This window comes from Callithrix jacchus, chromosome 14, assembly GCF_049354715.1.
Source record: "Callithrix jacchus isolate 240 chromosome 14, calJac240_pri, whole genome shotgun sequence".
NCBI lineage: Eukaryota > Metazoa > Chordata > Mammalia > Primates > Cebidae > Callithrix > Callithrix jacchus.
In genome coordinates, this window is record NC_133515.1 from 113,207,979 (window position 1) to 113,220,617 (window position 12,639).

Below are 12,639 nucleotides of genomic sequence, written 5' to 3' on the forward strand. Positions count from 1 at the left end.
TGAAAGGCAAGTACTCCAGAATTCTTGATGTGTTTCAAAGCATCATTAAAAAAAAAAAAAAAAAAAAAAAAAAAAAAAAACGCCTCACCCTGTACCTCTTTGGTTTTTTAAGCCAGTAGACTAAATTGTAGGTTTGCTGAAACTTATGAGTAGCAGGTCAGACGGTAATCACTGTAGTAAAGGTATTTTTTAGCTGCAATTGCAAATCTCCTTTCTTAAAATGGAAAATTATCTTCATCATAAAAGTTTGTATTTCAGCCTGGCAGGGTAGCTTGCACCTGTAGTCTCAGCATTTTGGGAGGTTGAGGCAGGCAGATCACTTGAGGTCAGGAGTTTGAGACGAGCCTGAACAACTTATAGTGAAACCGCATCTCTATTTAAAAAAAAATACAAAGAATTAGCTGGGCATGGTGGTACAAACCTGTAGTCCCAGCTTCTTGGGAAGCTGAGGCAGGAGAATTGCTTGGACCCAGGAGGTGGAGGTTCCCGTGAGCCCAGATTGTGCCACTGAACTCCAGCCTGGGCAATAGAGCAAGACTCTGTCTCTCAAAAAAAAAAAAGTTGTATTATAAGATAAATTTTAATTCCTTCTCTTTCCTTCCTTCATCCTTCTAATTCTTTTGTTATCCTCCTCTGGAATTCTGGAACTATTAGCATCAATAAAACGGAAAGAGAAGTTTTAAGCTGATACGTGTGTGTGTTTACACACATTCATACATGCACATATATGTATACACACATATGAACACACAGAATTTTTATCTCAGGTATTTGAACTGTAATAAATTAAAGTTAAGTACTTTGAAATTTTCTTCTGAACAGACTCTAAATCGGAGACATAACAAGACAAGAAGGAAGGAGGGAGAGGGAGAGAGAGAGAGAGGGAGAGGGAAAGGGGGGGAGAGATGATAAACAGTAGGCAAATAGGGAAATGGAGGGATGGATGGATGGATGGCTGAATTCTCCACCCAGTTTGCAGCTAAGCATGGGCTAACAGGAAGGTACCAACCACGCGTAGCTGCCTCCTTTGTCTGTTCACCTTGGGAGTTTAGGCAAAGGAAGCAGCAGTGAGGAAGTCTGTGCTTGAGCACTATACTGGCTGACGGCAGGACTGCCATCTGGGAGGATGGACTCGTGGCGTTACAGGAGGCCAGGCCGAGCCCCGTCACCATGTCTTTTTGCCGACAGAACCCTGACATGGAGGTAGATGAGAACGGAACCCTGGACCTCAGCATGAACAAGCAGAGGCCACGGGACAGCTGCTGCCCCATCTTGACCCCCCTGGAGCCCATGTCTCCCCAGCAGCAGGCCGTGATGAGCAACCGGTGTTTCCAGCTGGGCGAGGGTGACTGCTGGGACCTGCCCGTAGACTACACCAAAATGAAGCCCCGGAGGATAGACGAGGATGAGTCCAAAGACATCACTGTATGTCCTTTTCATTGATCCTGCCCGTGCTGACAACCAGACTTTAAAATGGGGCCTCAGCCAAAAGAAAATGCCATTTGCCCATACCTGATGAGAAATACCTTTTCTCTTTATGACCTTTAGCTGAGGAGAACTTAGGAAAGAGTTTGTGCTGACCCGGAAGAGATTTGTGACTACCATTGATTAGAGTGAAACAAACGATTGACTCTAGTAAATGATAAAGCTTATTTTCTAACAAGTGTTTTGTTACAAATGATTGAGAAAACGTATAAATAGCATGTGAGTTCACTTTTCTGGTTGTCTTGTTGAAACAATACAAAAGATTTTCCTTGCAGGTAGAGAATTCTAATAGGAGTCTTAGATACTTAGACGGTTAACTACGTGCTATTAATTAACTAGCTCTTCAAAACTAAGGACAGTGTCCCTTCTCTAAGAAACCTACAGTATTCAAAAGAGTTTACTCCAGCCCTGGATACATTATTTTGGTACCGTCACCTAAATCTTTGTTTATGACAGTATTAGGAAAACATCTACGTCAAGAACGTATTTTTGAAGTCGTATGGTGTTCAAATTCAGGTTATTTAAATAGATAGAATGCCCTTTAGGCTTTGAAAGGAAATAAAGAAAAATGTTGTCTTTATGTAGTGACTTTAAAGTCTTCCAATTCTGAGGAGTATGACATCTTCTTTATTTCACTGAAAAATGCAATTTATTTTTAGTACAATAGAGAGATCACCATCAAAGCACTATTGCTGTGCAGAAACAAGGAAATGGAAGAAATGAAACACTAGCAACACGCAGTAATTGCCAGAGAGGGCACTTGCTTGTAAGCCTATTATCTGTATTGTTCAAATCGATTTCAGTGTCCAGGCATTGTGAAAAAGAACCAAATCAGAGTGGCAAGCTAAATTGCTAGGTATTTTTTCCTCCGGCAATGTTGAATCATTACTACCAAATAAGGCATGGTGGTTGAATCTCCAAATTTATGTTAATTAAAAGTAAGCCCTCATAAAATGACAGAAGTGTTTTCATCCTGGATTGCCATGGAAGGCAGATCTTCCCATGTATCTGTAGACTTAGGAAACGTGTCTGCTGAGCATTGCCACCTGTAGAAACATCTATGTTACTGCAGTTGAACGCACAACCAAAAAAGAAATTTACAGTTACCTTCGTCTAAATTGGTCTCCGTTACCTTGAATCTTAAAAGGACATGCTTGTCAAATGCCGACCAGTGGTTGGGGAAAACTCAGCTCTAAGGCTCTGTAGTTCCAGTGCTGAATCCTGTCAGGCAGGGTTGGGTAAAGCAGCGCCCCCACAGGTGTGTGCTAACTCTGGATGAGGAAGAGCAAGGGAAACGTAGTCTCTGGCCAGCGGACCCTGTGTGTGTCCACGTGGTGAGCACAGCCAGGTGAATACTGAATAAGGCCTGGACCACTGGCAGGTGACCCTCATTTTAGGAGTTTCGATCAGTGGATGAAAAGTTCAGTGTGCATTTTCAGAAGGGGCGTTATCGGGACAAAAATATGTAGGGAACTTAAAGGTACAGCAGGAAGTGGTACAAGTTGTAGAGGCCACCCAGAGCCACGAGCCGCCTCCCTCAGTCTGTGTGCCATGTGATCATCCGTGTGGCTCTGAAGCTGTGTTTTGCCCACAGCCAGAAGACTTGGACCCATTCCAGGAGGCTCTAGAAGAGAGACGGTATCCAGGGGAAGTGACCATCCCAAGTCCCAAACCCAAGTATCCTCAGTGCAAGGAGAGCAAAAAGGATTTAATAACGTAAGCATGCTGGGAGGTGAAATCTTCTCAAGCTTCCCATTCTTTGGCTGATTTTTAAAAACCGGATCTGTATATGCCTTGCCGTCTGAGCATGCGACATTCCCAGCGATAAATGTTTCCGACTGCCGGGTGGGTCGCGTGAGCAGCTCACCGTGCACTTGCCTGTTCCCAGTGGCCGGGGGCGTCGTGTTCATTTCACCCGTGCATTTTGCCGCTTTTCTTCAGGGTACTTAAATCCCCTTGCAGACATTGCAGCTAAACTGGAAACAATGAAACTTTTTTAAAAGTTTTTTTTTTTTTAAACATACTTACTATTTTGGCTGTTTTTGTTTTTGTTTGGTGGCAGATGTGCAACTCCAGGGTGTGATGGGAGTGGTCATGTGACTGGTAATTACGCCTCACACAGAAGGTGTGACTTCATTTTTCTCATGGTGGATTCTGTCTTTTCAATTTATTGTTTTCAGCTTACCTCAACAATGCTGTCAAAGTGCAAATGTTGAATTCTGTGTCAACCCTTTAAGTGCTCTATGTTGACCTTCAAAAGCATGCGAATGTATGTGTTGTATAATGTCTTTTATTTTCAAATAAACGACCCAAATTTGTAAAATTCTCCTTAAGCATTGAAACCAAAGAGCACAAATGTTTTATCTGATTTTTTAAACAATTACTTATTAACAGAAATATTTTCTTAAGTTTATATTCGAACTGATTCAGAATTGATTCTACAAAAAAAAAAAAAATTCAATATACAGCACTTGCCCATTGCTTTTCTGCATTAAACTCTTTAATTTCGGTTTTTATGTTGTGTTTGTTCGGGAGTTACGTGCTTCACGGTTGACTGACCTGCCTGTCCCGGCCTGTCTTACAGTCTGTCTGGCTGCCCCCTGGCGGACAAAAGCATTCGAAGTATGCTGGCCACCAGCTCCCAAGAACTCAAGTAAGATTTAATGACGATAATTCTCTTTTAAAACTCCATTCACTCAGTAGTCCACAAAAAAATGATGGATCATTTGCAAAGAAAAGTGTCTGTTAAAAAATATGACCCGTGCACCCCAGTGCCTTCATTTAGACATGGGATTGGGTCCCGGGAATTTCAGCCACTTTCCACACACCCGCTCTGCCTTTGCCCCGACATACCTCCAGCTGTTCATGTCATAGCCCTCCTGTCCGGAATTTCCTAGAGCATGAGTATTTTCTCTTCAGATATGCATGCATGTGGAAGGGAAATTTTACAGTTACTCAAATTTTTAGAAAATGAGTATTTTCTAAATTTAATGTTTAAAAGAAATTCATAGAAGTATTTAAAATATGGGCACTTAAATAGCACTCATGACAAAATCTAACATCATAATAGCTAATTTCTTATATACGCTGTGGTCTTAGTCATGAATACTCTTTAGGACAGTGACAACTCATGGTTAGGGGATCCAGAGAGTCATGGAATTCAAGCAGACACATCGTTCTAGGGTTGTACCTCCCTCTCCTCTATGCCTGTCATTTTTAAGCACAAATCTGGCAAAATGGTGAAACACCTACGTTTATACCGCCACCTGCACGTAGACATCCGGAGATGCAGGTCCAGACAGGTTCTGAAAGAAGCGGGTGGAGGTCACAGAGGGAGTCTCAAAGCCTCCGCACTCCAGGGAGGGTATATGTGCAGGTACACGCAGGGAAAGTGGGCGAGACCTGGGAGATCCCCACAGCGAGATGAGGGCTGAGAGTCCCAGATCATCACTTTAAATTATCTGACATGCCATAGCATTATGGCAAATAGATTGGTTTTCATTCTGTTTGGAAAAAGCATTGTTATCCATGCAAAGAGAATGTTGCTTTCCAACCCACGTTTGATCTCCTGCCCAATCATCCCACCCCACCCCGGCCCCCCAGGCCCCTGAGGACAGACCAGGACTATTGCAAAGTGTAGCCTTCGGTTTCACACCCATGTCATCTTTTACAGGCTCCCTGTCCAAGGCCCTAGGGCCATAGATCACCTGCTTATGTTCAGTGACTTTCTGAACTAGGTCTTTCACCACAAGACCCTTGGAACTCTTCGTGGAATGTAAACGCCTGGAGGGCTTCCTCTTACTTAATGCCTTTAAAGTCTGTAGCCTCATCCAAAACTGTGCCTCATGGACAAAGTAGCTTTAGGATCTCACAATGGACAGCATTAGCAAGGACAACTCAACCCACTTTGTTCAGGCATCTTTTGCCTGACTCGAAACCACATTTCCCTCATGATCAAAACATGACTAACTGCACTTGGAACTTGGCCAATACATCAGAACATGGCAACATTCCTTTGAATTCCTTGATGAGGGACACTTTGCAAAAGTTTGGCACATCTCCAGTTCCAACAGGCCAGCTGTAGCCAGGAAAACAGCCTCTGTAAAAGTTGCGTCTAGCGTTGCCTCTAAGTGGTCAGAGGCTGCCCGGTTCAGTTTTCTCTGGCTTGCATCCCTTACCATCAGGCTTGGCGGTTTATGCTGATTTGAAATTCCAAGCCCACTCGCTGTTTCTCCAGCATCAGCACTTCCTTATTCTCTTACCTCATCTTGCAAAGGTGTGGTGCTCCTCGCCTTTATCATCTTCCAAGGGAGCCCGTTAGCTCTTTGTGCCTTCCAGGGCAGGGTGAGAATGGGCAGCCCCTCCTTCCTGCCCGGTCCTGGAGGGGAGACTGTATCTTCCAGGAGGTGGATGGCCTTTTCCTAATTTTGGTTGATAGAAAAGCCACACACATACACGCATCTAAACGTGTCTTTGCAAAAAGTAAGTCCTATTCTGATGGAGCCTTTCTGGGAACTCTGAACTTGACCGCTTTTCTTAAATGGGCCATGTCTGTTAATGGATCTTCAAAATGAAGAATTTCAGTCAAACATCTTTTATAAAAAAAAAAAAAAAAAAAAAAAAAACACTGCTATTTTAACAACTAAACTTTTCTGGATGGCGTATAACCATAGGTTATAATTGTTTTTTCTTTAACCTTTGACTTGGTGACACCCTCCGTCCCTTACTTGCTGGATCTGGGTCAGGAAGATATGCTGGGTGGTTTCTCAAGCCCAGGAGCATGGACTGGGCCCCTCTCGACTTGCAACAGCTTTCTTTAGAATAATGCCTGCATGAGTCCTTTTTCATATTCTCTGTGTATATTGTCAAGGGCTTGGTCAATTCCTCCTGCAGCATCGTCCCTCACTAAGAGCATGAAGTTAAGCCATTCATTGCACCCTGCAACAATCTCTCATCGTTCGCAGAGACATGATAATTGCCCCAAATATTCTTCTCTACAATACGCGTCAGCTAACAAATGGAACTTTCCGGAACTTTTCTTCTTGTCACTTCCAACACTAAATTGCGATATTTGGCCTTTGACAGGACATTCTTCATCATGGACAGAACAAATTTTCCAGATAAATTCTCGTTCTTGGATCCCCTAAACTCTTAAACTTCCTGAGATAATACTTTGCCTGGATCTTACTCAGGGCAGCAACCATGGGACATTCTTAAAAGCAAATCCGTAACTTCATGCCTAATTATGTACAATATGTAAACCGAGACTGGATTAAAATTTAACGTGCATGTGAATCTTACTCCAATGCTGGGACGGTTGCTTTCTTGGCTCCTTAGCTCATCTGGTGGCAAAGACAGAGTTCAGTGGCTCAGAAGTCGGTGGGGAAGCCCCCAGAGTAAAAAGGACACTTTGGGGAGGCAGACAGAGGGGGATGGCCAGTTCCGAAAGCCTCCGGGCCTGGCAGATGTTTTTCTGTGAGGTAGAGAGTTCACCACCACCTTGCATGTCCTTTCTGGGAGCCGGCCTCACAGGCCCACCATGAGCCCTGCCTGGCTGTGACATTCATTGAGACCACAGGCCAGAAAACAAAGACGAATACATTTATGCAAATTAGAGTTTTGGGGGTGAGAACTCTTCCCACCGTGAGCTCTGATTCTCAAGAAAAGTTTCTCCTCATGACATTTCATTTGCTAGGATTCCCTGAAAGAAACAGCAGGAAGGAGCTTGCAAAATCACCGAGCCGGTCAGCCTTTTCTTTTTCTTTTTCTTAAGGAACCCTAGTCTCCCAGGCGGGAGTTACTTTCTCTGCTTCCAGATGTGTGTTCAGCTGTAGACAAGGGCCTGGAGTAGGCATAGCCAATGTCAGCCAGATACAAACTGATTTCAGCCACAGCCGCGAATCGTTGGCCAAATTAAGATTCCTCCGTAACCATCCATGCCTTTGTCTTGTAATACCAGGAGTCCCCACGTCAGTGTAACTCCGTGTAGGAAAAAGAACCTTGGGCACTTGTTAGTCTCCTGATGTCTGAGCTGGGACTGAGTCATCATGGGAGTGAGGGGATGGTGCTCTGGTCCCTCGGCCTTTGGGATGTCTCATGCACGCTGTTGTCTCTGGCTTGTGTCCTAGGCATTTCCAGCTTGGGCGTTCAGGAAACTTCGCCACATCTAACACATACTTTAACCTGGTTACATGCATTTGAAAATAAATCATAAATCAAAGAATCAGCATTTTGAACGTAGGTCAAGATGTGGCTGTTTGCTAAGGCTGCTTCTTTCTGGGCCGTCCTGGGGCTTAGGTTCTCCGCTGTAGATGCAGCGCAGGCTCGGGAGATTATTTACCAGGCTCTCCCGGAGAGAGACGTGAGCTTTGCTCACCGCTCAGCTTCCATTGTTAGGGTGCGGAGGGTCATCCGCTTTGACTGCTTCCCAAGTTCTTACACATAATCCTCATTCCTGTAATCTTTTGCTTTCGCGGTTTACAATAGTCAATCGGCGTAACTTTGTGAATCACAACCGCCCTCGGCTGGGGGCTGCTTTCTCTAACAGGCAGCTGCATTTCCTTCCCAGAAGAACGAGTTGACCTCTGTGTAAATTCAGCTGTTTTAGGACAGAAAGTTGTGCGATTCCAGCCTTCACATCGGGAGCGGAGCTCATGTGTGATCTCTCACTTCAAAGACTGCTCCCAAAGCACCCTCGTTTCTGTTATAAGAAATGGCGCCACTCAGCAGCTGGCTCAGCTCGCACTATTGCACCTGGGCACACGGGACCTGTGAGCAGAAATGTCTCGGGGGAGAGGAGGTGATGGCCTGGGCTTTCTCAGATGCGGGTTTCTCCCACGCACAGGGTCCACTGGGACTCTAGCAAGCACCCCCTGGCCACAGGGACTGAGCTTCTGCCCCAGAGCCTTCCCACATCTGTGGCGGCACCTGCTTGTGCTGAAATACTGCAGGCCTGGAGGGTGCCTGACAGCAGACAAAGTGCTTCTTTGCAGTCTGTCACCTTTGTGAGGAAAGGGGGAAAGGCGTGCTTAGACCCATTTTATGGATGTGAGAACTGAGGGACGGGTGGTCGGGCCGCTGAGTTGAGATGCACACAGTCCCAGCTCAGAAGCTTTCCCACACTACACAGTTGCTTCTCAAAATCATTAATAACCCACCTCAGGTTTGCCGCTTTGTGGTTGAGAGTTGAAGGTTTACATTTAGTTTTGACTATACACGTGCACACAGACATGCACACGGAATTTATTTTTGTTTTCACAGTTGGCCCTGTGCAGTTTTCCTGTGACCCACACGGGGAGCTGGGCTGGGACCTGCCCGGCAGTGGCCAGCTCCCGGTACTGTGCCACATCCCTGGTGGAAGCTGACACGTCCACTCCCCACAGTCAGCTAAAAGCATTTTGAAGTTGCTCCCCCAGGGACCCGGGTCTACCATTTATGTTTTAACATCTGTAAGTGGCTTATAAAGTTTGCACTATGGCATTTATTAAAAATATCCTATAAAATACGGCCTATTGAAGGTATATCCATATCTTTAATACATATATATATTGAGATGGAGTTTTGCTCTTGTTACCCAGGCTGGAGTGCAATGGCACGATCTTGGCTCACAGCAAACTCCACCTCCTGGGTTCAAGCGATTCTCCTGTCTCAGCCTCCTGAGTAGCTGGGATTACAGGCATGTGCTACCACGCCTGGCTAGTTTTTGTATTTTTAGTAGAGACAGAGTTTCTACATGTTGATCAGGCTGGTCTTGAACTCCCAACTTCAGGTGTTCCACCCCCTTCAGCTTCCCAAAGTACTCGAATTACAGGCATGAGCCACTGCACCTGGACTGAAGTTACATTTTTATTTTATAATAATGAGTAGGATAAATTTAAAATATAGGAAATACGATTTAAACATAGGAAATACAATTAAGCATAATATAATAAAACTTCTAAAATAAGAATGTTTCAGAATGACTCCAGTCTCTCTCTCACACACACACACACACACACAGACACACACAGACACACACACACACAGACACACAGACACACACAGACACACAGACACACACAGACACACACCCACAGACACACACACACAGACACACACACACAGAGACACACAGACACACACACACACACACACACACAGGAACCAACAATAAACCACTCAGGTCTTGGAGGTCTTGGTTCACGGTGCTTCTTGTGGAGGGAGGATGAGCCGGTGCCTTGGTCTTCCCTTCTGTTCCCGAAGTGGACTGTCAGGGCCAGCTCAGTGGCAGGAGCCTCCCTGGACCCAGTGGAAGGGGCTACCCGTGGGGAGGGTCCCTGCTGGGAATCTTTCTTCCTGCCTCCTTCTCCTCTCTCGGTAAGCCTGAGACCTGGCCTATTAAGGGAGGGACCCAGGCGTTTGGCTATGGGCTGAGTCTTACTTATTTTAACTAAGTATTCTGACGCACAAATAACCAAAAACACGACAAAACAGACACCACCAAACATTGAGAACGTTTGGTGTTACTTTTTAAAGGGCTTGTTGAAACACTCATAAAGTTCTCCAGGAATATCTGAAAGGTAGTTTAGGTCTGTCTGTTTCTGCCTCACCATCGTCATGGTTTTGGTGGAGAAAATATTAAAATTCACTGAGTAAAAATTCAGACTTGGGTAAAAAAGGATCTGAGACCAGGGTCAGATTCTCTGCTTCTCGTGGAGAGATTCTTGGTGCAAAAGAAAATGCAGGGTGTGGGTTTTCCAGTCATTAGGTGCACTGTCAATCTCCCTGTGCCTCAGTTTCCTCACCTGTGGAGTGGGACAGCACCGGTAGCGAGCGCACACCTGACACTAATACATGTTACTGTTGACAACAAGCATGTACAAAAATCCGCACAAAATGAAACCTTCCCATTTTTCATTTATATTTCATCATTCATTCTATGAAAACTGAAGGAAACATGATGAATGTGGACCTGGCTGCCCAATCCAGAGTCAATTAAGAAAATAATGAAAGTCTCATTTAAAAGCTTTCTAGCTAATCGGGAGGCTAGGCACGAAAATCACTGGAACTCGGGAGGCAGAGGTCGCAGTGGGCCGAGATCGCGCCACGGCACTCCAGTCTGGGAGACAGACTGAGACTCCGTCTCAAAAAACAAAAACAAAAACAGCTTTCTCAATCTTTTTTTTTTTTTTTTTTTTTTTGAGACCGAGTTTCGCTCTTGTTACCCAGGCTGGAGTGCAATGGTGTGATCTCGGCTCACTGCAACCTCCACCTCCAGGGTTCAGGCAATTCTCCTGCCTCAGCCTCCCAAGTACCTGGGATTACAGGCACGCGCCACCATGCCCAGCTAATTTTTTGTATTTTTAGTAGAGACGGGGTTTCACCATGTTGACCAGGATGGTCTCGATCTCTTGACCTCGTGATCCACCCGCCTTGGCCTCCCAAAGTGCTGGGATTACAGGTGTGAGCCACTGCGCCCGGCCAGCTTTCTCAATCTTACCTTTCTCATTCTTTGCTCAGGTCAAGAATTTTTTTACCTTTGCAGCCCCACACTTTGGCAAAAATCAGCATACTGTTTGCTAAAGAGGGGGTGGTTCTACTGACATTTTATTTTATCTTTAATTTGCCATATTTACTGGCTTCTTGACCAAATTGATCTGTTTTGTCTTAAGCCATTTGTAAGGCAGTTTTCAAGGACGGTGGCTTGGTTGAACTTGGCGATAGGGAGCTCACATCTTCCAGGGAATGAAGCCAAATTTCTGACTTCACCGAAGCTGGCGTTGTGGGGGTTTGCTTTTTTTATTGTCCCAAATTTGGAAACATTTTAAATTCAGCAGAAATCATGAGGAAGATTTTTTAATGATATATTTCTTAGCATTCCATTCTTTTATTTCAAAATTATGAAACATTTAACACAAAGATGGGAAACTACTGACTTGTATTGTCTACTTTCACACAAAAATCATTTGTCATCAAATCAAATGTAAAATAATGCATCTTATACAAACTATTTCGAATTTTTTTAATACATTGATTTTTAAACTTCTGGATGACTTTTTAAACATATAGCGTTGCTGTCACACATGAACAGAAGGAAGAATTTATTTTCCTTGTAATTTTAAGTACTGACGTTTTAAAGTTATTTTAGGCCAGGCATGATGGCTCACACCTGTAATCCCAGCACTTTGGGAGGCTGAGGCAGGCAGATCATCTGAGACTGGGAGTTTGAGACCAGCCTAACCAATGTGGAGAAACCCCATCTCTCTACTGAAAATACAGCATTAGCCAGGCATGGTGGCATATGCCTGTAATCCCAGCTATTTGGGAGGCTGAGGCAGGAGTGTCGCTTTAATCAGGGAGGCAGAGGTTGCAGTGAGCCAAGACTGTGCTACTGCACTCAGCCTGGGCAACAAGAGTGAAACGCTGTCTCAAAAAAAAAGTTATTTTAAATGTACATACACAGGTTACTGAGCTATAAATATATATTATTGTTTCACACACTCACATGTTTGCCATTTTTTCGTCTAGGTTTCAAAGATGGACACATTTCCTTTCACGAAACACATTACATTGTCTGAGCTCTCTTCATATTTCACATCTAATTAAATTGGCCTCTTCTGATTTGCAGGAGTTCTGGGATGGCTCAGAGAAATGCGCTTTCTTAGGCTTCATGGGTCCCCACGTCTGACTCTGGGCAGCAAGCAGGATGAGCAGCCAGTACCCTGTGATGGAAAAGTCTAGCCAGAATGAGGAGGTTACATTGTCCTTTCACTGTAAATTTGAGGTTTTAATCTAGTAAACACGTCGCTAATCTGTAGCTCCCTGGAGCAAAATAAGTGAAATTGGAAATAAATTGGACGCTCTCTTTGGGAAGTGATTGGCAAGGATTTTGGATTTCATGGTCATTTCAGGAGAGAGACTCATTCTCTCCTGGGCCCTTTCTTGAGTGAAAGGCTTGGAAGGAACTCGAGGACCATTGGGTGCACAGGGGTCTGGAGAGCAGGAAAGCTCATAGCCACGTCTATGGTTTCAACCTGTCCCTGTGCTCTTCTCTTACATGACATCTGTGGCCTTGTAGGAGTGAGGACTCAGGGAAATCATGCTGTTCTGTTCTATTCTATTCCATTCCATTCCATTCTATTCTTTTGTTGCATTTTTACAGAAAGAGTTTTGTTT

General features: G+C 44.5%; 1 protein-coding gene across 50 annotated transcripts in view; it reads left to right on the forward strand.

The window, feature by feature from the left end:
- MYT1L (myelin transcription factor 1 like) overlaps positions 1-12,639 on the forward strand; it is a 565,076-nt gene that overhangs the window by 457,124 nt on the left and 95,313 nt on the right. For 29 of the 50 annotated variants that reach the window (XM_078350034.1, XM_017964584.4, XM_078350043.1 and 26 more), the window contains exons 16-18: positions 1,189-1,425; positions 3,080-3,201; positions 4,070-4,138. In XM_078350034.1, the coding sequence (XP_078206160.1) occupies positions 1,189-1,425; positions 3,080-3,201; positions 4,070-4,138 (428 nt within the window). Of the gene's footprint in view, positions 1-1,188; positions 1,426-3,079; positions 3,202-3,547; positions 3,611-4,069; positions 4,139-12,639 lie in introns of all 50 variants that reach the window. The other 21 variants (XM_017964578.4, XM_078350025.1, XM_017964582.4 and 18 more) reach the window with 1 other exon arrangement.